We start from the raw sequence: 23,420 nt of genomic DNA, 5'->3' as shown, positions 1-23,420 counted from the left end.
AAACTGCTGAACTCCAGTTCATTTGCAAATTTGACACCATCAGATCAGGATTAAACAAAGACTGTGAATGGCTATCCAACTACAGAAACAGTTTCTCCTCCCTTGGTGTTCACACCTCAACTGCTAGCAGAGCACCTCACCCTCCCTGATTGAACTAACCTCGTTATCTCCACACTGATATATACCTGCCTCTGGAGATTTCCATTACTTGCATCTGAAGAAGTGAGGTTCTTACCCACGAAAGCTTATGCTCCCAGTACTTCTGTTAGTCTCAAAGGTGCCACAGGACCCTCTGTTGCTTTTTACAGATTCAGACTAACACGGCTACCCCTCTGATACTTGAGTGGGAGATAGATACTGGAACCCTAACAACCATATGTTGTGGGGGTTCCCCACTATAGACCTGTTTGCAACAGCTCGGAATACCAAATGCCCACAATACTGCTCTTGAGCCGGGCTGGGACACCACTCCCTGGGAGATGCTCTCCTTGTAAAGTGGGAAGCCCCACTGTTGTATACATTCCCTCTGATCCCACTACTGGGTCGGGTCATTCACAAGATCAAACCGGACAAATCCAGAGTCACTTACGTTGCACCCACATGGCCCAGGCAAACATGATTCCCGTACCTGAGACAGATGGCAGTGGAACCACCCCGAATTCTTCCTGTAGTACCTCACCTGCTGACATAGGATGCTGGATGTGTCTGCCATCCTCACCTTGCAGTACTTCGTCTCAAGGCCTGCTACTCGGTGGCTAATGGGGGCCGAGAAGGACTGTTCCAAGGAAGTGAAAGACATACTATTGAACAGCCATAGACTGAGCACAAGAAAGACATATATACATAAGTGGAAACGATTCTGCACTTGGTGCCAGGACAAACAAATTGTTCCACAGTTGTCCCCATTACCCAGAATCCTTGATTATATATTAACACTTAAGAAATTGGGTCTATTTACCAGCTCACTCAGAAGGCATCTCTCTGCCATCACCTCCTTCCATGACAAGGTGGACAGAGTCACTATCTTCACTCATCCCTTGACCCCCATGTGGAATCTCAGCTTTGTGCTCTACAGTCTCATGGGCAAATTGTTTGAACCCCTCGCAACTTGTTCCTCGTTGCACTTGTTTGTGAAGATGGCCTTCCTCATTTCTATCACATCAGCAAGACGAGTGGGAGAAGTAGGTGTCCTAATGGCACACCCACCTTATACTACATTCTTTACAGACAAAGTGGTCCTAAGGCCGCACCCTAAGTTCCTACCTAAAGTTTCCTCCCCATTTCATTGAAATCAACCCATCTGCTTACCTATATTTTTCCTGAAGCCACATGCTGACAACAGGGAGGCCGCCTTTCACACACTAGACCTCTGCAGAGTACTAGCTTTCTACCTAGAAAGAACAAAAACATTCAGAAAATCCTCTCACCTCTTCGTGTCTACAACTGAACATTCGAAGGGTCAAACAATCTCGAAACGGAGACTATCCAAAAGGATATCTGACTGTATCCATTTGTGTTACCAAAACAGCAATCTGTCAGATCCATCGCGGGTCCGCACACACTCCACCAGAGGGTTATCTGCATCTGTGGCCTTTCTCAATGTGTCCATGATGGACATTTGCAAAGCTGCTACCTGGGCGTCTGGCCACAGCTTTACTAAACACTATGCTTTAGAATAACAATCAGCTACAAGACGCTCAGTTTGAACTCATGGTGTTATCCACCGTAAATAAACTAACTCTGAAGCCCCTCCCTTCTACTGAGGGGCATTGCTCAACAGTCACCTAAAGTGGAGCACCCACACTCCTCGAAGAAGAAGAAGAAGAAGAAAAGGTTACCTTGTGTAGTAACTGAGGTTCTTCTTCGAGTGCTTGCTCATATCCATTCCATTAGGTGTGTGCGCGCCGCGTGCACGATCGTCGGAAGATTTTCTACCCTAGCAACACCGGCGGGTCGGCTGTGGAGCCCCCTAGAGTGGCGCCTTCATGGCGCTGAATATATACCCCAGCCGACCCGGCGCCCCCTCAGTTCCTTCTTACCGCCCCTGACGGTCGTTGGAACTGTGGAGCGCGGCATAGCTGTTCTCCACTCTCCCTAGCTTAGTTAGTTATTCGCAGTTGTAGTTATAGTTATAGTTCTAGTGTTTGTAGTTTAATAGTTAAATAGTTTAAAGTTGTTAGATTTGTTATAATAGTCCAGGGGACTAAGGGGGTCGTCGCCCCCTTTCTCCCCCGGCCGCGGGCCCGGGCTCATGCCCAGAGCTCCCGGCTTCAAGCAGTGCGCCTCCTGCGCTAAACCTATGCCCACGAGCGACCCGCACGACTCCTGTCTGAAGTGCCTGGGAGAGTCCCACCAAACAGATAAGTGCAAGATCTGTAAGGCCTTCAGACCAAGGACCAAGAAAGAGCGGGACTTTCGGCTCCGGCAACTCCTGATGGAGGCGGCACTTAGCCCGGACACTCCTTCTACGAGCCAGGCCCAGGCACCTAGCGCCTCGGTGCGCAGTGCCCCAGCAGCACCGGCAATGCCGACAACGCGGGCGGTGTCGGACAAACCTCCCCGGCACCGGACCTCGTCGGCACCGCAGCAGGCACCTCGGCGCCGGTCATTATCCCCGGGGCATAAAAAAGCCCATAAGATGGGGACCTCTGTACCGAAGACGCCGGCTCCCCCAGTGCCGGGGGTAGAGCCGAGTGCGCCGGTGGAGCACCGGAAACAGGTGCCTCCAGCACTGTCGACTCCGGCACCGAGGCCGTTGAGTCCGGTGCAGATAGCGTCTCCATCGAGACCGGCGGTAATACAACTCCCGTCGACTCCGGAGACCTTCGTGGCGGCGAGAGACTTGATAGCTCTCACGGAGCCGGCACCGCCTCAACCACTGGCACCGACGGCACCGTTGACCCGCCCGGTCCAGTCAAGGGGGAAACCTGCCTTGATGCGCCCTCCATCACAAGGGCTGGAACCTCGGCACCGGTCCAGGTCCAGAAGCAGGTCCCCACGCCGCTCGCAGTCCCGGCACCGAATATCACCTCGGCACCGGTCGTACTCGCGGCCAAGATCTTCGTCTCGGCACCGGTCTACGTCTCGGCACCGCTATGATCGTCGGCACCGATCAACGTCGAGACGTAGTTCTCGGCACCGCTACGGTCGACGCTCGACGTCGAGAGGCCGCTCCCGGCACCGGGCATACTCCAGGTCCTCGTCGAGGTCCAGATCCGGCTCCCGGCACCGACGAGATCATCGGCACCGATCGCGGTCCCGGCACCGTTCGCCGGCACCGCGCAGTGATAGATCATCTCCGGACCGGTACCGTGCAGCACCGCAGCCCACGGGGATCGTTTCATCTCTCTCGGCACCGCCATGGCCGTCAAGATCGGTGTCTCGCTCCTCGGAGGACCTGTCGAGATCGGCATACCCCCCTCAAGGGCAAGCCGAGGAACGGAACTTGGGCCATTGGCAGGAGATGGCAGAGGACCACTCTCATGGACCATCTCACTGGTCATTTTGGACCCCGTGGGCGTACCACCAGGAGCAAGGGGCTCCAATACCATCGACCTCTCGCTCGGGTCACTCGGTTAGAAGGGCCCCAGAATCCACCATCTCTCGGCCTCCGCCAGGGGGCATGGAAGCTTCCGTGTCCACGCCACCTGACACCATAGACCCGAGTACAGGTGATGCTCCGGCCCAAGAGCAAGGGGATCAGGACCCCCCCTTGGATCCAGTACCACCGGAGGCGTCTTCCTCCTCCTCTCCGGATGAGGCAGTGGCGGGCACTTCATGTACGGGTCCCCCTCCGATAGATCTTCGGGCTCACCAGGATCTCCTGCGTAGGATGGCCCGTAATATGGACCTGCAGGCGGAGGAGATAGTGGAAGTACAGGACCCTATCGTGAACATCCTCGGAGCGGATGCCCCATCGAGGGTGGCGCTACCCCTGATCCGCACGATACAAACCAATGCGGATACGATATGGCAAACTCCTGCCTCTATCCCACCCACAGCGAGAGGGGTGGAAAGGAAGTACTTTGTCCCGTCTAAGGACTACGGGTACTTGTATACCCACCCCCAACCGTGTTCACTGGTGGTGGAATCAGTGAACGCACGAGAGCGCCACGGCCAGCAGGCTGCAGCGCCTAAATCAAAAGAGGCTAAGCGGCTCGATTTGTTTGGCCGTAAGGTTTACTCAGCCGGAGGGCTGCAACTTAGAGCGGCGAACCAACAGGCGCTATTGAGCCGTTACAATTTTAACTCCTGGAACTCTATGGGGAAGTTTAAGGAGTTGATTCCCCAAGAGTCCAGGGAAGAGTTTGGAGCCATGGTAGAGGAGGGTAAGAAGGTGGCTCGGACCTCCTTGCAGGCCTCCTTGGACATAGCAGACTCAGCTGCGAGGACCCTGGCTTCGGGTATCGCTATGCGGAGGATCTCCTGGCTTCAAGTTTCGGGTTTGCCTCCGGAGCTACAGCAAACCCTACAGGATCTGCCCTTTGAGGGACATGGATTGTTCTCGGACAAGACGGACTCTCGCCTGCAGAGCCTCAAGGACTCGAGAACAATCATGCGCTCCCTGGGGATGCATGTTGTGGGCCCTCAGCGCAGACCATTTAGGCCGCAGCCTCAGCGCTTCTACCCCCCCCCGCCTCGTCAGAGACAGGACTCGACCCGGAGGCGAGGGCGAGGTGGTAGAAGAAGGTGGGCCGGCCCTCAACCCGGCCAGAACCAAGGGCCACCTAGACCACCTTCAGGCCCCAGGCAGAACTTTTGAAGGTGCGGTCGAGGACGGCGCCCCAGTCATCCCCCAGGATCCAGCCCCCTCCTTTTGGGATCGTCTCTCCCACTTCCACCGTGCTTGGTCCCTTATAACTTCGGACCGTTGGGTCCTCCGCACAGTGGAGAGGGGATACACTATCCAGTTTTCTTCTATCCCCCCCTCCCACCCCCCTTCCCCGTCCCTCTTCAGGGACCCTTCTCACGAGCAACTTCTTATACAGGAGGTTTCCACGCTCCTTGCTATGGGGGCCATAGAGGAGGTTCCAGTGGAGTTAAGGGGCAGGGGATTTTATTCCCGTTACTTCCTGATCCCCAAGTCCAAAGGAGGCCTGCGGCCCATCTTGGACTTGCGCGGACTCAACAAATTCGTAGTAAAGTTGAAGTTCCGCATGGTCTCTTTGGGGGCCATTATCCCTTCCCTCGATCCTGGAGACTGGTTCGCCGCCCTCGACATGAAAGACGCATACTGTCACATCTCAATTTACCCACCTCACAGACGCTTCCTGCGATTCGTGGTAAACATGGTGCACTACCAATTTGCAGTCCTTCCCTTCGGCCTATCCTCGGCCCCAAGAGTGTTCACGAAATGTATGGCTGTCGTGGCAGCGTACTTTCGTCGGCAGGGGATACAGGTGTTCCCGTACCTAGACGACTGGCTGGTACGCGGTCGCACCAAGGAGCAAGTTCAAGCTCACGTCCACATAATAGTGCACACATTCAACGAGTTGGGCATCCTACTCAACAAGGACAAATCCACTCTAGAACCTACCCAGAGAATAGAATTCATAGGCGCAGTTCTAGACTCCAGACGTGCACAAGCCACCCTGCCAGACAACCGATTTGGCACCATCACGAGCCTCATTCAAGGGCTCCAGGCGTTCCCAACTACCACGGTGAGGTCGTGCCTTACCCTGCTGGGTCACATGGCCTCCTGCACGTACGTAACCAGGCATGCCAGACTTCGGCTTCGCCCACTCCAGACCTGGGTGTCGTCAATATATCGACCAAATCGGGACAGCCTGAACATGGTGGTCACGGTCCCGATCTCGGTCCTGACCTCCCTCACCTGGTGGCTAGATCACAATGTGGTCTGCGAGGGGATGCCATTTCACGCCCCACAACCCTCTCTGCACCTGGTCACAGACGCTTCATCTCTGGGTTGGGGCGCCCATCTCAACGAACACCATACCCAGGGCCTGTGGACTGCACCCCAGCTAGCCCTGCACATCAATGTTCGGGAACTGATGGCGGTGCGCCTGGCGTGCCAGGCATTTCTCAACCTCCTACGTGGCCGATGTGTGTTAGTTCTCATCGACAACACCACGGCCATGTTTTACATCAACAAGCAAGGAGGAGCACGTTCGTCAATTCTATGCCAAGAGGCCATTCGCCTGTGGGACTTCTGCATCGCCCACTCAATCCATCTCACGGCATCGTTCCTCCCTGGAGTCCAGAACACTAGCGGACCGACTCAGCAGGTCCTTCCAGACGCACGAGTGGTCTATCCGTCCGGACATCATACATTCCATCTTCCGGAGGTGGGGGTTTCCCCAGATAGACCTGTTTGCATCTCGAGACAACAGGAAGTGCCACGTGTTCTGCTCCCTACAAGGTCGAGCTCCGGGCTCCCTCTCGGATGCGTTTCTCCTTCCCTGGAAAGACCACCTGTTTTATGCCTTCCCTCCGTTTCCTCTGGTCCACAAGGTACTGTTAAAATTGCGCAGAGACCAGGCACAGGTAATTCTGGTCGCTCCAGCGTGGCCGAGACAACATTGGTACACCACACTGTTGGAACTCTCGGTTCAGACACCGATCCCGCTTCCGTTGTGTCCGGATCTCATCTCTCAGGACCACGGCCGGCTGCGTCACCCCGACCTGCAATCACTCCACCTCACGGCGTGGCTGCTCCATGGTTCACCCAGGCAGAGCAGCAATGCTCACACTCTGTCCAACAGATTCTGCTGAGCAGTAGGAAGCCCTCAACACGCACCACGTACCTGGCCAAGTGGAAGCGGTTCTCATGTTGGTGCGAACAACGAGCCATGTCCCCGTTGCAGGCACCCATTCCTCTCATTTTGGAATATCTCCTCTCCCTAAAACAGCAGGGGTTGGCGATATCTTCAATTAGAGTTCACCTGGCCGCTATATCAGCCTTTCACCCAGGGGAACTCGCGTCCTCGGTATTCTCTAACCCGATGGTCGTTAGATTCCTCAAGGGCTTAGACCGGATGTACCCACAACAACGTCAGCCCGTTCAGACGTGGGACCTCAACCTGGTTCTCTCCAAGCTCACAGGTCCTCCATTCGAGCCACTGGCCACCTGTTCACTTTTGTACCTATCCTGGAAGACAGCCTTCCTTGTAGCCATCACCTCAGCAAGGCGCGTTTCTGAACTCAGGGCGCTTACATCCGAGCCCCCTTATACAGTTTTCCATAAGGATAAAGTGCAGCTTCGTCCACATCCTGCCTTTCTCCCTAAGGTGGTTTCTCCTTTTCACATCAACCAGGACATCTTTCTCCCGGTCTTTCATCCCAAACCACATGCCACTCGCCAGGATCAACGTTTGCATTCCCTGGACGTACGAAGGGCCCTGGCCTTCTATATTGACCGCACAAAGCACTTTAGAAAGACGACGCAACTCTTCGTTGCAGTGGCCGACCGAATGAAAGGCTCACCGGTCTCCTCACAACGCCTATCCTCCTGGATTACGTCTTGCATCCGGACTTGCTATGACCTGGCAGGTGTCTCAGCACCGCACCTCACCGCTCACTCCACGAGGGCCCAGGCTTCCTCGACGGCTTTCCTGGCACAAGTTCCGATCCAGGACATTTGTAGAGCAGCGGTTTGGTCATCAGTCCACACATTTACAGCTCACTATGCACTAGTGCAGCAGTCCAGAGACGATGCTGCTTTCGGATCAGCGGTTTTGCACACAGCAATGTCTCACTCCGACCCCACCACCTAAGTTGGGCTTGGGAGTCACCTAATGGAATGGATATGAGCAAGCACTCGAAGAAGAAAAGACGGTTACTCACCGTTGTAACTGTTGTTCTTCGAGATGTGTTGCTCATATCCATTCCAAACCCGCCCCCCGTCCCCACTGTCGGAGTAGCCGGCAAGAAGGAACTGAGGGGGCGCCGGGTCGGCTGGGGTATATATTCAGCGCCATGAAGGCGCCACTCTAGGGGGCTCCACAGCCGACCCGCCGGTGTTGCTAGGGTAGAAAATCTTCCGACGATCGTGCACGCGGCGCGCACACACCTAATGGAATGGATATGAGCAACACATCTCGAAGAACAACAGTTACAACGGTGAGTAACCGTCTTTTCTTTGAGATGGTGGTTCCTGTGGGTGCTCCACTACCCCACACCCCTTTCCTCCCCTCTACTTCAGAGTTCCACATTGATGTTCTGGGGTAGAGAATGAACTGGGGGACAGTTGGCTGTACATGCCAAGTAGCCACTCACAGTGGTGCGAGACCAACTGTGGCACTGCTACTACAAATCTTCAATTACAAGTGCAGGGTGCCAAGACACCTAAAGTGGAGCACCCACAAGGACAACCATCTCAAAGAACCTCAGTTACTGCACAAGGTGAGTAACCTTATGTGAATGCTCACTGGGAGGATGAGGGCAGGGGTGATTAGGGTGCAAGAGTAGTTGGTAATAGGGGATGAGGGGTTTTGGGTCTGCAGCGAAGGATGGGGGTATTATGGGAAGGGGAGTAAATAGAAAAGTGTGCTGGGGAGGGAAGAAGGGGGTTGGGGAACTAGGGTTAAGAGGGAAGGTAATAGGGATTAGGAAGAACTGGAGAGGTTGAAGAATGTGAGGGATATCTGAAGAATTTGGCAATTTAGGAGTGAGAAGGCCCTGTCAGCCCTAAATTTTCCCATTCCCATGTGTGTGCTGGGATCTGGTGGAGCCCTGTCCCTCTGCGGGGGTCTGAGTCCCTCTCCTGCTCATTGTGTGTTCTGGAATCTGGGGGGACCCTGTTCTTCTTGGAGTATCTAAAACCCTTTTTCCTGTCCTTTCATGTGAGCTGGCATCTGAGATGGAGGGAATGAAGGTAACACAAATGTAAACCTCTGAAATGTAGAAAATGAACAGTGAAGATGCATATTGCCCCTGTGTGGGCCGGGAGGCTGGCCAGTGTGTGTGTGTGTGTGGGGGGGGGGGCGGTGTCATTTAGAGGAGGGGCTGTCTGGGTGCCTTGGATCATGGCTGGGGAAGCCTGGCTGAAGCAGGGAACGAGGGGCCCAACTCAGTGTGTAGCTCAGGCTACATAACCAAGATTGTGTGCAACCTTCCAGGATTCTGCTGCCTGTAATATGTGTACCCAGCAGCATAGGGCAGGAGACAGCAAGGATCAGCATTTTACATGTGAATGGCTTCTGCATTGCCATCTAATGTCTTAATGGGAAGTGAAGGGGAGGGGGAGCTGGAAATGTTGACAGGAACGGTGGGCTAGGGGCAAGAGAGACACCACTTTTCTCTCACATGCTTAAGGTTACTGTAACAACCACATACTAAAATGATCAAGGTTTTGGCACGTACACCACAGATAAGCTTTCTCTCACCAGCCCTTTTAGTAGCTACACATGTGCAAACATTTCAAAGTATGACCATTATCCTTACTCTACTGGAGAGGTGGAGGAGCACTGAGGAATCACACAGGGGTTGAGTGGACAGTGGAAAGACCACTGACCTGAAACTGTTCCCAGCTCTGCCACTGTCCTGCTGAGTGACCTTGGGTAAGTCACTTCACCTCTCCATGCCTCAGTTTCCAATCTGTAATATGGGGATAGTGATAGAAAGTTCTTTTATCTATTGCTTAAAAGCACTATCTAGAAGCTAGGTCTTTTATTAACTATCCCCAGTAGCATATCAACTGCAAACCTAGGTGAGAACTACAACTGTCTAAGTGACCACTAACCCTACCAACAAACATTTCTCTCTTGTTCAAAAAGTTAGGAAATTACTTTGTCAATGCAGTACTTTGTTAATGCAGAGTTCAGCTAATACAAATACATCCCAATCTAGTACAAGATAAAATGGCCTGACAAAACAATGAATAAGAATGTTTTGTCCAACAGGAATAAGGGACAGTAACAAACAGATGTCATGAAATACATAAGGTGGTATGTTTTAATCTATAAATGATGGGCTACTTCACCTTAATTCTTTGTGTGGCTTGGAGGACAGCAGAAATTCTCACTGCTGACTGAGCTGTTTCTTGCAATAGGGCACTCGTGTTAGCATACCTGTAATCACAGATCCAAGGGGGCTAGGACTGTGCCTTGATGACAGTAAACCTGGCCTTTGCCACTAAATCGTGCCTATGTTCTTTCATTATAAGTAACATGGAAGTTTGCTGAATAAGCAGGCTCCATTATCTGCTGCTAATAATAATCAAGGACAGATGCTCTGGACAGATTGAACAGTGTTACTAAGGCAATGATGTTCTGGTCTTCAGCGTTTAACAACACCGGGTGACACTATTGAAGCTGCTGAACCAGCTATCTGTGCAGAGGTGGACAGTGCACTAAAAAAACACACACACACAAGCCAACTGACAACTCCCATTCTGCCTTTTCACTGTAATGGACAGGTGCTTCGTGTCCTTGTCCTTTGCTCAAACATGGAGCTAACTACCCCAACAAAATACCACACTTGTAACATTTAATAACCATTTCATACCCATTTACAACCCCTTCACACTTGCACACAGAATATTACCTAAACCTATATTTTCCACTACCCACTATTAAATCGACAGATTGCTGTCTCACCCACCTCAACGCTGGCATCCATGGCAAGAAGACCCTGCTACTGACACAATCTACACAATTCTCTGGTGAAATGATATAGATTGGAAGCTCAAGGTACACTTGCAATTCTTTTGTTTGATAACATACATGGGAGACAGACCCAGATCTCCTATCATAATCACAGCTCTTCCAAGCTACTCCAACTTACTCCTTTACCATTTGATGCAGCTATAACCTAGTGAATGCAGCTGGAGTGCATGCATAGATGATTCCGAGTGACTATTGCCAGCTAAATACCTTTTGCAATTTAGTTAGGTAGGAGATAGTTTTAGGGGTACACTTCCATTTTGGACCCGCACCTTTCCTCATGGGCAAGAAGTGATCTCTGTACGAACCCTCCCCTCCAAACAATCAGAAGAAAAAAAACATTTGTTCTTGCTGCAGTTGTGGGAGAGTAGCCAAGGATCCCCAGCTTTAAAAGCTGCATCAAGTGCCACAAACCCTTCCTGCTCATATTACCACACTTATCTACTGCCTGGAGGAAACCCACGTCCTTTCCAGGTGCAGTGTGCAGGATGTTCCTGAGTAGGACCAAACAGTTGAGAGGAGTTTCAACTCTCAGGTTCCTCATGGAGAAGTCCACAAAGGCAGGAACAACACCTGTATATCATCCTGAAGAAGGTAGGAGTGGCACCTCTTTTTGGTCCCAGGTGATTCTATGATATTCAGTACCAAGAGACTTTGGAAAGTAAATCCAGGACAGATGGGGGAAGAGAGATAAGTGTTCCCACAAGGACAAGAGGGAAGTTTCCAGCTTCAAGCCCTCTGAGAAGAGGTAGAAATCCCCATACTGTACTGAATCATTGGGAACTTCATACTCTGGAGTGAAACTGTCCAGTACTTGGAAGAATTGGACCATGACTACTTTGAAGGAGAAGAGAGCTGTACTTCCAGTGCTGGGATTGGTACTCGACACCAAAATCTGTCATGTCAACACTGCCAGGTCTGGCGCCCCTGTTGGTGACTTGGCTTACAGAAACAACTCCGTTTGACTCCAGTTTGTTTCTCGACTCCAAGTGACATCTTTGTGCTCCAAGAACTGGATTCATCATTACTTTCCAACCCCAGTGCCCAGTACTGAGACTTCAGCCAGTACTGAACTCCCTGCGGTACCTCTCTCTGTCCCTGTCTTCGAGTAGGGACCAGACTGTTGCTGGTACCATGGAGTGGAGGCAGATTATCACCATCTTCTTCAGCACTGAGGGTTCACCCACTGAATCCAGGCCTCAAATTCTTGGTGTTGGAAGAGCATTATGGCAGACACCCATCCCTGGGCTATATACCCCAAGGGGTCCTTGTGTGATTTGAGCCTAAGTGGAATATTGGGAGTCTCCACTCCCATTTGAGAGAGTACTCTCCCTACTTTTCCTGTTACTCAGCACCATGGCCTTGCACCAAGGAGGTCTGATATCCTACAATAATAATATTGGGGAGCTCCAGGGAGGAGGAAGAGCATCCTCAGCTTCTTTAAGATATGTAACTATTTAATTCCAGGAGTTATGTAAGAAGGTGCCAGACTCACTAGAAACTCCACTAAAAGAGGTCCAGGAAGCCCCATCCAGACTGCTGGATATCCTTCATAGGTCTAAGTAGAGTGGTGCTTCCTATTAAGGAGACAATCCTTGAATCCACCAAGATACTTTGGTAGATGTCTGCTCTGGTTCTACTAATAAGTAGGGTCAAAAGTGGTATTTCATACCTGTGAAAAGGTTGGAGTATCTATTCTGTCTCCCACCTCCCAACTCAATGGTGGTGTTCAGCAGTCACTGAGTGTAGCAGACAGAAAGAAGCCAGGTCTACACTGAATGGGAAAGAAGCAAAGAGACTTGACCTCTCTGGGAGAAAGGTATATTCCTTGGCCTCTCTGCAGTTTTGCATCTCAAACTGTCAAAGGTTGATGGCCAAGTACAATTTTGCCATGTATGACAAATTAGCTGTCTTCGCTGATAAGGTGCCTCGGGCTGTTTAGAGGCCTGTTCCAGGCCCTGACTGACAAGGAAAAGCAGGTGACAAGATCGGCCCTTCAGACAGCCTAAGACATGGCAGCTAGGTCTATGCGATTACTCTGGTAATGAAATGCTCATCATGGCTCACCTTGGGAATCCTGAAGGAAGTACAAACAGGTGGAGGACCTTCCATTTGAGCATGATCAGCTGTTCAGTGTGAAGTTGGATGAGTCTCTTCACTCATTGAAAGACTCCCAAGCTACACTTTGATCATGGGGTATTTACACATCTGCAATTAAAGGAAAACCCAGTAAGCTGCAGTTTAAACAACCAGTCCCACCAGCTTTTTCTCACCAGCAGCAGTATCAACTGCCATGCAAGCATCAAAGAATGCATAGAAGGGTGCCCAGGAACAATCTTTCTTTTTTCTTTTTACAATCTTTTCCAGCCAGCACTTTGATGGGACCTCTTGAGAGCTGTGCATCAGCGGTCTCACCACACTTGATAAACCCTTCTGGTACTTCTCCTCCCTTTGCAGGCCGACTTGCCAACTTCCTGTCTGCCTGGACGCAAATCACAATGGACAGATGGGTGCTAGAAGTCATCTCTTCAGGATACACCATCCGGTTCTGGGTGCCATTCAATTTCCCCACCTCAAATGAAAATTTTGATCATGGGTGCATCCCACTTAGTTTGGGGAGCATTTGTGGAAGAGCAGGTTGCTTAAGGGAAGTATCAGGAGTCTATGCTTCACATCATGTTGAAAATGAGAGGAGTCAGACTGGCCTGCAAGCAATTCCTCCCTCACATCCGTGGCAAGTCAGTCCAGGTGTTGTTGGACAGTATAATGGCAGTTTATTATATCAACAAGCAGAGAGAAGCAGCTCTGGTGCAGTCTCATGCAGATTACCCTGACAGACGTCCATTTGTCTGGCATCCAGAACACTCTGAACTACTCTTAAAGCAAACATTTCTCCCCAGAATGAGATAGGGATCACTGAACGGGGAGCTGCTCCCCCATTTGTCCAACCCCTGTGCATCTGGACCTCCTGGGTGAGGCTTGGCAGGGGCGTCTGGGTATAGAACACCCTTAGTCCTCCATACCTGATCCCCACACCATTGAAACTCAGCCCCTCCAATTGGAGCCCCATGCACCCAGACCCCCTGCCTTCAGACTTCCACCCCTGCACCCAGATGACCCCCACTCAGCTCCCTGCACTTAAACCACCACCCGCTGCACCACCCTGAGCCCCCACATCCAGACCCCATGCCACTGACCCCCAATTAGCTGCACCCTGACCCCCACTCCCACAGCACCCAGACCCCCACACAGACCCCTCCACTGAGCCCCAACCACTTTCACCTGGAAGCCCCCGCAGAGTCCCATTGCTCCTGCACCTGGAACCTCCCCCCCCCCACCCGAGCCTCCGTGCATTCAGATCCCCCCACACACCTAGATTCCCCACTGAGCTGCCTGCAGAATCCTCTCACCTCACACCTGGATCCCCCCACACTGAGCCCCACGACACTTGGATCCTGCTTGGTTGAGCCTGCTTGCCCCACACCTGGTGCGCCTGGTGCAGAGGATCAGGGCCCCAGGGTGTTTCTGGGGCAGCCCAAGGCCTTGGGCTGTGTCAGGGTAGGGTGCAGCCTCACCACTGAGTCCTTGTCTCTAGGGTGAGGGGGGGTGGGGAGGCTGCAGGGTGATCTCCCATCTTTGTGCAGCCAGGGGCCTGTGCTCCCCACTGCCATGCTGGAATCTCTGCAGTTATTTATTGACAAATAAAATTTGCAGAATTTTAAAATATTGAGCTCAGAATTTTTAATTTTTTGGCGCAGAATGCCCTCGGGAGTAAGCTCTCTACGAAGGTAGCATTTTTGGACACTATCATGTCGGCCAGAAAAATTGGGGAGTTAAGGGTGCTCATGGCAGTTCTCCTTTATACAATCTTCCACAAAGATATGGTAACCATGAAACTTCATCCAAAGGTATATTCTATGGGAATTAATAGACATTAACCAAAGTATTGACTTAGTGGTGTGGTATCCTAAACACCAGTCTAGCAGGGAATTGGTGTGTCATTCACTGGATGTGCATAAAGCAACAGAGGGTCCTGTGGCATCTTTAAGACTAACAGAAGTACTTGCATCTGAAGAAGTGAGGTTCTTACCCACGGAAGCTTATGCTCCCAATACTTCTGTTAGTCTTAAAGGTGCCACAGGACCCTCTGTTTCTTTTTACAGATTCAGACTAACATGGCTACCCCTCTGATACTTGGATGTGCATAGATCTCTTGCCTTTTAGCTGTAAAGGGCATTTTGAAAGTCTCTTAGGCTCTTTATATCACTTGCAGAATGAATGAAAGGAGAGGCCATTTCCTCCCAGGGGCTGTCAAAATGGATTTTGGGATGCATCCTACTCTGCTACATGATGAACAGTGTCCCTTTGAAGGCGGTGTAAGAGCACATTTGACTAACGCTCAGAAAACATTGGTAACATCCCTTAGAGACATCCTATTACTGATGTCTGCAGAGCAGCAACTTGGAGTTTCATACGCATAGTTCTAGACGCTATGCACTGGTGCAAGTAGCTGCCTGTGGTGCTTCTTTGGGCAGCCAGTTCTGCAATCTGTTGCATTATATTGCCCCATGCACCCTCATTGAGAGAGACACTGCTTGTGAATCATGTGGAGTACCCTATGCATAGGGACAATCACTCAAAAAAATATGGGTTACTCATTTTGTAGTAACTTGTTTTTCAAGATGTGTAGTCCTTATGTGTAATGTACTACTCAACCTTTGCCTTCACTGCCTGGTTTTCCCCCAGTGTGAATAGCAGTAGAGAAGGAACTAAGAGGGCAGTGGTCCAGCACCGCCCTTTATCCCCTCAGTGAGGAGAGCGAGGGCACATGCACACACCAGACAGGCACTGCTTGGGCAAAATCTCCAGTCCTGGGCTCATGGAGCGCATGCGCAGCCTGAAGTGCACTACATATAGGGACAACACATCTTGAGGAATTAAAGTGACCACAACATGAGTAACTCATCCTTTTAATTTTATTAATGATAATTTTTGTTGTGGAGGAAAACTTAAGGCAATATTCAGTTGATTCAATTACAAATGGAAAACCTCTGGTAACTACAAATGTCATTACTGGTTGATTATTTTTTGTTGCCATGATTGTTACTTCTACCATCTGAGAAAGAAAAAAGTCTCAATGTGTAGCATTCAAATAGGAAGTATGTTAATACATTTTGGAGTCTGATAGTTCTCTGCAGCTCTCTGATTTCCTTCTCCCTTATCCCCACTAATGGTGCCATTTTGGGTGTGGTGCTTGAGAAAATGTCTGTGTGAGTGAATGTATTTTTCAAAGTTGGAAGACCTCTTTTCCTTTTTCTCTCTCTTCTCCCCCCAACCCCAAGCTGCAATCAGAGGGGATATTTTGATTGTTTATGCAATTATATTAATTTTAGACATCTGCTTGGGCATAATTTTAAAGCCTGCCTGAATTTGACTAGACCACAGCCAATCTGAACCCTAGCCCCCAAGTGTGTTGAGTTGTTTTCATACCTGATCCAAATACTAATAGTCAGCTTTGTCGGGTTTGTGTCAGATTGCAAAGGTCTATTCACCAACCCAGACTCCATTTTCTTTACTTTGTTTCCTTCAGTGGAACTGGGGGGACAAATTACCCACCCTGCTCCAGCCCAGTGAGTCAGTTCCCCACTCCTTTGGGCCACTGCCTCATCCTTCAGTCTTGGCCTGGCTGCTCCCCACATCCTGTGTCTGTCATCTATCTCCAGCCACCTTCTGCGCGTGGGGTTGGTGTGGTGACAGCTGAATGCCCCATTCCAGCCAGCCACCATCACTTCACTGCCAGGTCCGTGCTGTGGAGTGAGTGTGCTGACAAGTCTCTGCATTTCTTATTCTGCAGTGTACAAATGCAGGAAGGTGCCAGTGTTGGGCAGGAGTGGGGTATACAATCATCACTCCACCAAAGCCACAAACAGGAGGTGGTGATGAGAGACTACCGGACCTGAGCCCAAAAGTGTCAGGCTGTCTTCAGTTCAACCTGAACCCAACACTTGTAGTCAAGTCCCATTGAGTTTGAGTCAGGTGTTTGTATGTGGTATTGTTGAATGTAATTTAGAAGTATATACTTTTTTGTTTTACAGAAATGGCTCAGGGATCAATCAGCAGTGTATATGTAACAACATCATCAGGTTCCACTTCAGAGGTCACTAGATTTTCTGCCAGGTAAGTTAATACATAAATTAGCTTTAGCCTGTATTCCATGAGCTGTTCTGTCTCTAGTTCTGTTTCAGCTACATGGTACACCTGGTGTATCAGATTTTTTTTTAAGGTAATTCTGAGAGGTATTATTTTTGCTATAATTACTGTTATTTCTTACCAGTGCCCATCTACCTCTTGGTGAGCAAATGGACCATCACTTGAAGTAGTACGGCAGCTACCTCCTTTTGACATCTTCATATAAGTGAATTGTGGTTAATATATGATGAGCTAAGCAGTAACCTGTCACAAACGGGGGAAATAAATTAGCTAGAATAGGATTAGTATAAAATAGTTTAGGTTTTAAGTTTAGAGAAGGACTTTTTTTGCATCACAAAGATACTATCTGGGCAGGATTCTCGTTTGGTCATGGCTCCCTAGCACGAGGTAGGAAGAACTTAATTTCTTTGCTCATTGACAGCAACAGTAGTGGGCAGTTACCCTCTTTATGCACCACTGTAGACATTTACCCGCTCTGAGCTTGCCCATTCCCTCTCTTTCTTGCTCATGTTATGGGTATTAGCTTAGTTTTTGCTGCCTCTTGCAGCAAACATGCTATATTTAAGACACCTGTGCAAGAGCTGTAGGTGGCCTTACATTTAATTTTACAATAGAGTAATACACCAAGCAACATTAAAAAGCAAATATTGAAAAGGGACAAATTAACTCAATGTAGCCAGCCAGTGAATTAGATACAAAAGTGTCATTTCTAACCCCCATTGTCTCGACGATTGTTCAGCCTTCTCCAAAAGCTCTATCAAATAAATGGTTTTTGTTGCACACACAGAAGGTCACCAGATTTGGGTTGTTTTGGATGAAGGAGGGTGAGGGGAGCAAGTTCCAGAGTCCCTTGACTATTTCCATACCTTGATGTCCTTCTACCTACAGGGACCAACCTGAACTGCCCACGGTACCCCCTCACCAACACACACGCCCTGTCACTCTCTCCCTCTCTCTCTCTTACGGTATGGAATGGACCAGCATGATTGCAATCCCCAGGTTGTGATTCCCTCTTTCAGGACATGTCTTAATTCACTTGCTTTCCACTAGTTGAAAATCCTGTGTTGATAGGATACCTTTTGACAGGGGAAAATTTAAATCTGTAATTCTTTTTCTCTGAAGATACCATTCTGGCAGCTTTCTGTCTCTGTCACCTTACCTCGAAGTTTGAAAGGGGAACTGTTTGTGGGCATGGTACCTGGCTTTATTGCTGTGTTACATTAAAGCACTAAGTTTTCAAATAGTTTAGTTAGTGGATGGACTTATTTTTCTTTTACTGCATGTTCAAGTCAGGACTGGACAGTTCCAAGGGAAATGATTAAGCTTTGGGATGACTCAGATAATCCAGGAAGTTTTTGGAAAGTGTAGGGGACAATTTTCTGGTGCAAGTGCTGGAAGAACCAACTAGGGGCAGAGCTCTTTTTGACCTGCTGCTCACAAACAGGGAAGAATTAGTAGGGGGAAGCAAAAGTGGATGGGAACCTGGGAGGCAGTGACCATGAGGTGGTCGAGTTCAGGATCCTGACACAAGAAAAGAGAGCAGCAGAATATGAACCCTGGACTTCAGAAAAGTGGACTTTGACTCCCTCAGGGAACTGATGGGCAGGATCCCCTCAGAGAGTAACATGAGGGGGAAAGGAGTCCAGGAGAGCTGGCTGTATTTTAAAGAATCCTTATTGAGGTTGCAGGAACAAACCATCTCGATGTGTAGAAAGAATAGTAAATGTGACAGGCGACCAGCTTGGCTTAACAGTGAAATCCTTGCTGATCTTAAAAGAAGCTTACAAGAAGTGGAAGATTGGACAAATGACCAGGGAGGAAGATAAAAATATTGCTCAGACATACAGGAGTGAAATCAGGAAGGCCAAATCACACTTGGAGTTGCAGCTAGCAAGAGATGTTAAGAGTAACAAGAAGGGTTTCTACAGGTATGTTAGCAACAAGAAGAAGGTCAGGGAAAGTGTGGGCCCCTTACTGAATGAGGAAGGCAACCTAGTGACAGAGGATGCGGAAAGAGCTTATATACACAATGCTTTTTTTGCCTCTGTCTTCATGAACAAAGTCAGCTCCCAGACTACTGCACTGGGCGGCACAGAATGGGGAGGAGGTGACCAGCCTTCTGTGGAGAAAGAAGTGGTTCAGGACTATTTAGAAAAGCTGGACAAGCACATCCGAGCGTGCTAAAGGAATTGGCGGATGTGATTGCAGAGCCATTGGCCATTATCTTTGAAAACACATGGTGATTGGGGGAGGTCCCGGATGACTGGAAAAAGGCTAATGTAGTGCCCATCTTTAAAAAAGGGAAGGAGGAAGATCCGGGAAACTACAGGCCAGTCAGCCTCAACCTCAGTCCCTGGAAAAATCATGGAGCAGATCCTCAAGGAATCAATTCCGAAGCACTTCGAGGAGAGGAAAGTGATCAGGAACAGTCAGCATGGATTCACCAAGAGCAAGTCATGCCTGACTAACCTAATTGTCTTCTATGACAAGATAAGTGGCTCTGTGGATGAGGGGAAAGCAGTGGACTGGTTATTTCTTGACTTTAGCAAAGCTTTTGATACGGTTTCCCACAGTATTCTTGCCGGCAAGTTAAAGTAGTATGGGCTGGATGAATGGACTATAAGGTAGATAGAAAGCTGGCTAGATTGTCGGACTCAATGGGTAGTGATCAATGGCTCTGTCTAGTTGGCAGCTGGTATCAAGCGGAGTGACCCAAGGGTCGGTCCTGGGGTCGGTTTTGTTCAATATCTTCATTAATGATCTGGAGGATGGCGTGGACCGCACTCTCAGCAAGTTTGCAGATGACACTAAACTGGGAGGAGCGGTAGATACGCTGGTGGGTAGGGATAGGCTACAGAAGGACCTAGACAAATGAGAGGATTGGGCCAAAAGAAATCTGATGAGGTTCAACAAGGACAAGTGCAGAGTCTGGCACTTAGGACGGAAGAATCCCATGCACTGCTACAGACCAGGGATCGAATGGCTATGCAGCAGTTCTGCAGAAAAGGACCTAGGGGTTACAGTGGACGAGAAGCTGGATATGAGTCGACAGTGTGCCCTTGTTGCCAAGAAGGCCAACAGCATTTTGGGCTGTATAAGTAGGGGCATTGCCAGCAGATTGAGGGATCATTCCCCTCTATTCAACATTGTGAGGCCTCACCTGGAGTAGTGTGTCCAGTTTTGGGCCCCACACTACAAGAAGGATGTGGAAAAATTGGAAAGAATCCAGCAGAGGGCAACAAAAATGATTAGGGGGCTGGAGCACATGATTTAGGAGGAGAGGCTGAGGAACTGGGATTGTTTAGTCTTCAGAAGAGAAGAATGAGGGGGGATTTGATAACTGCTTTGGAACCTACCTGAAAGGGGGTTCCAAAGAGGATGGATCTAGACTGTTCTCAGTGGTAGCAGATGACAGAACAAGGAGTAATGGTCTCAAGTTGCAGTGGGGGAGGTTTAGGTTGGATATTAGGAAAAACTTTTTCACTAGGAGGGTGGTGAAGCACTGGAATGGGTTACTTAGGGAGGTGGTGGAATCTCCTTCCTTAGAGGTTTTTAACGTCAGGCTTGACAAAGCCCTGGCTGGGATGATTTAATTGGGGATTGGTCCTGCTTTGAGCAAGGGGTTGGACTAGATGACCTCCTGAGGTCCCTTCCAACTCTGATATTCTATGATTCTATGAGAACTACCAGTGTGGGAAGGGTGGGGAATTCTTCCTGTCTTGTGCTAGGGAGCAAAAGCTTAGGATAATAAGAATACTGCCAGAATATTTTCAGAGAAGCAGAATTACAAAATTAGTGAATTTCTCCCTTTTCACCTTCAAGTTTTCACCAAGTTTCTTGTGTAATGATTGGGGCCAAAGTGAATGGGAAACCTTATATAGTATAGGTCTTGAAATTTTACCAGGAATCTACTAGCCAGGGGCTCATACTAAGGTGGAGGCTGTGGATCATTAGATTGGTGAGAAAACCAGTTAACTTGCTCTATTCTTTGCACTGGACTTCTAATAAGCACACTATCCTTGCAGTGTGCTGGCACCCCTCAACATTGTACCACCTTGGCTTGTTATGTCGGATAAGTTTGTAGAACCTCTTCAACCTACCTACTGAGATGGGGAGTTTCTTATACCCTCATGCATACTAGGAGAATTTGGGTCACCACACATTACCCTTTCTCACTCCATTCAATAATCTTCATTCTCAGGAGCTCAGTTTCCCAGAAATATTTTTGCAAAAATGTGGTCTTTGCTGTTGCTGTTAGTTATCCTGGCAGGAGCTAAACAAATCTGATTTTTCTGTGCCATTAAGTTGTGCGGGGAGGAAGGAATTGGGTGCCTTGGGGAAGGGGAAGCCCTGTTCTCTCTTGCAGGAAGTTTAGTGTGTGTTCAATGCTCTTGAAAAGCCAGAAAATTAATGAGTTGAAGCCTAGGTTGTCTGGTACTAAATCGCTGCCTGAGCAGGATCTGGCTTTGGGAAATGTAGAGAAACTGAACTGATGTAGAGACAAAAGCAATCAGATGTAGATGCTATAATATGACTAATTGCAGAAGCAGCAACTTTAACAAATAAACAACCCAAAACTACATGACAGGGTAATTCCAGTGTGGATCTTCAGTTACTACCCATGGCCTCTGATGTACCAAAAACCTGAGGGTGAGTGAAGATCATGCCACATCTGCACCCTTAGGTCTGCCAAGGGACCCTGATGGGTTGTAAGAGTCCTGACTCCCTCTCCTCCTCCGCACCAAAGGTAGGAAAGATGAGATGAGGGGGAGTCACAAGTTGTGCTACAGAGGCATAACCTTTCACTATGCCATATGGTTGCCCAGAACCAATCCCAAACACCTGACTGGATTTTAGGGTTCAGCTGAGCACTTCCTAACCCACCAACCACATTGGAATGCACCACTGAGGACGGCAATCAGCGTGGATGCCCTGCCAATTAGCTACAAAAGAATCTACCCACTATTTCAAGTCCTTCAACAAAATATCTGACTCACTGTCAAATGTACTCCATTCTCTCGGCACTGGGGAGAGATATTTAATTCCCACATGGGAAATTAATTTATCATCATTCTGTACTTACCAGTTTCTAAGTTCATTTCTTTCACAAGCAAATTGAACTTTTAGTATTACTACATTTAAAAAAAAAAACAAAAAACAAAAAAAACCAGCAATCACATGTCCTGTCTTGGTGTGTTGCAGTGAGGCTGTTTCTGGCACAGACTGCACTTTCTACACTATTGCTGACACATCTGATTTAAAAACAAAACTAAACTCCTGGCCGAAATCCATTTATTGCAGGAGGGGGAACAGGTTGTGTGGGTTTTTATATTATTATTTTGTTTTGTTTTTTGCCCTATGGATCCTGAAGCAACTGCTTTTGGTTCTTTTTGCTTGTTTTTAACTTCTACGGTTGGGTTCCTTCTTTTCGGGGTATTTGTGTTCCAACTGCAAACACATGCCATTTTGGCTTTCTCCCTTTTCCTATGCCTTTTCTGAAAGAGACTGCAGAGCATGCAACAAAAAAATTGTAGATTTTTGTTTTGTTTTGTTTTAAATCAAAATGACTTTTCTTGTGAGATTCCAGAACCTCTTATTTTGGCCAAGTCAAAAAATACTACAAATAAGATATTTCAGGCATATTCCAGACATGTAAAAATGCATGTGAATGGTATGAAAATTAAAGTACACAGTATTATATCAAACCATTGAACCTGAGATTATGTTCAAAGGATGATCCAGAGTTGCAGTCAGTTCTTTCTTTAGGGCTTTGCTCATCCCTACTTATGATTTGGCTAATTGAAAATATGACTCAATTCACTTCAAACATTGTTAGAAAATGTTGCTTCATATGTGAATTTGTCATTTCTCAGCTGATATTTTGTTTCCATCAAGTTTGGAAACTATACTACTAAATTGTTTGTATATGTTTTACAAACAATCCTCTTAAAATTCCGCTGCGTCAGATAAGTATTGCCTATATTACTGAAAAACTGAAAAGTTAATGACTTGCCCTCAACTATTCATTGAGTTAGTGGTAGAGCTGGGATTAGAACTGGCTTCTAGTCCTGTGTTCATTGAACTCTAAAGCTGCTGGTATTTTAATTCTTATATGTTTGTGTTACTAATACAATATTAGTAATATTAATGAGTATATAACTTTAGTATTTCACAATTTATATATTTAAAATTTAACTGGTACTTAAAGTATAGGAAAGTCATATTTCTTCTGTGAAATGGTTCTGTACCATTATTATTTGTCATAGATATTGTAATTAAGGTGAACAGCGCAGTGTTCCACATTTCCAGTCTCTTATTTATACCATTTAGATTTGCATCACTCTTATATTTTACCCCTTTATATTCTTAAACATTGAAATACTTTTCACTCTCTCTTAACAATGATACATTATCCTTACAAGTGTGTATTAATATATCTTTTATTCATATTGCATGAGGGACAGTTGGTAAGTAGTTCATCACTAGTAATCAAGGAGGATGTTAAACAACATTTGTGAGGGATAAATACTTTTAAATGAGCAGATCTTGATAATTTTCACCCAAGAGTCCTAGAAGAATTGACTGAGG

General features: G+C 48.2%; 1 protein-coding gene across 7 annotated transcripts in view; it reads left to right on the top strand.

Moving 5' to 3' along the window:
- The window catches only part of TFDP1 (transcription factor Dp-1), a 121,075-nt gene that overhangs the window by 95,673 nt on the left and 1,982 nt on the right, over positions 1-23,420 (top strand). For all 7 annotated transcript variants that reach the window (XM_054011019.1, XM_054011005.1, XM_054011035.1 and 4 more), the window contains exon 11: positions 16,718-16,799. In XM_054011019.1, coding sequence (XP_053866994.1) covers positions 16,718-16,799 — 82 coding nt within the window. The remainder of the gene's footprint in view (positions 1-16,717; positions 16,800-23,420) is intronic.

This window comes from Malaclemys terrapin, chromosome 1, assembly GCF_027887155.1.
Source record: "Malaclemys terrapin pileata isolate rMalTer1 chromosome 1, rMalTer1.hap1, whole genome shotgun sequence".
NCBI lineage: Eukaryota > Metazoa > Chordata > Testudines > Emydidae > Malaclemys > Malaclemys terrapin.
Note: the sequence above shows the minus strand (reverse complement) of the source record. Positions and strands in the feature narration are given on the sequence as shown.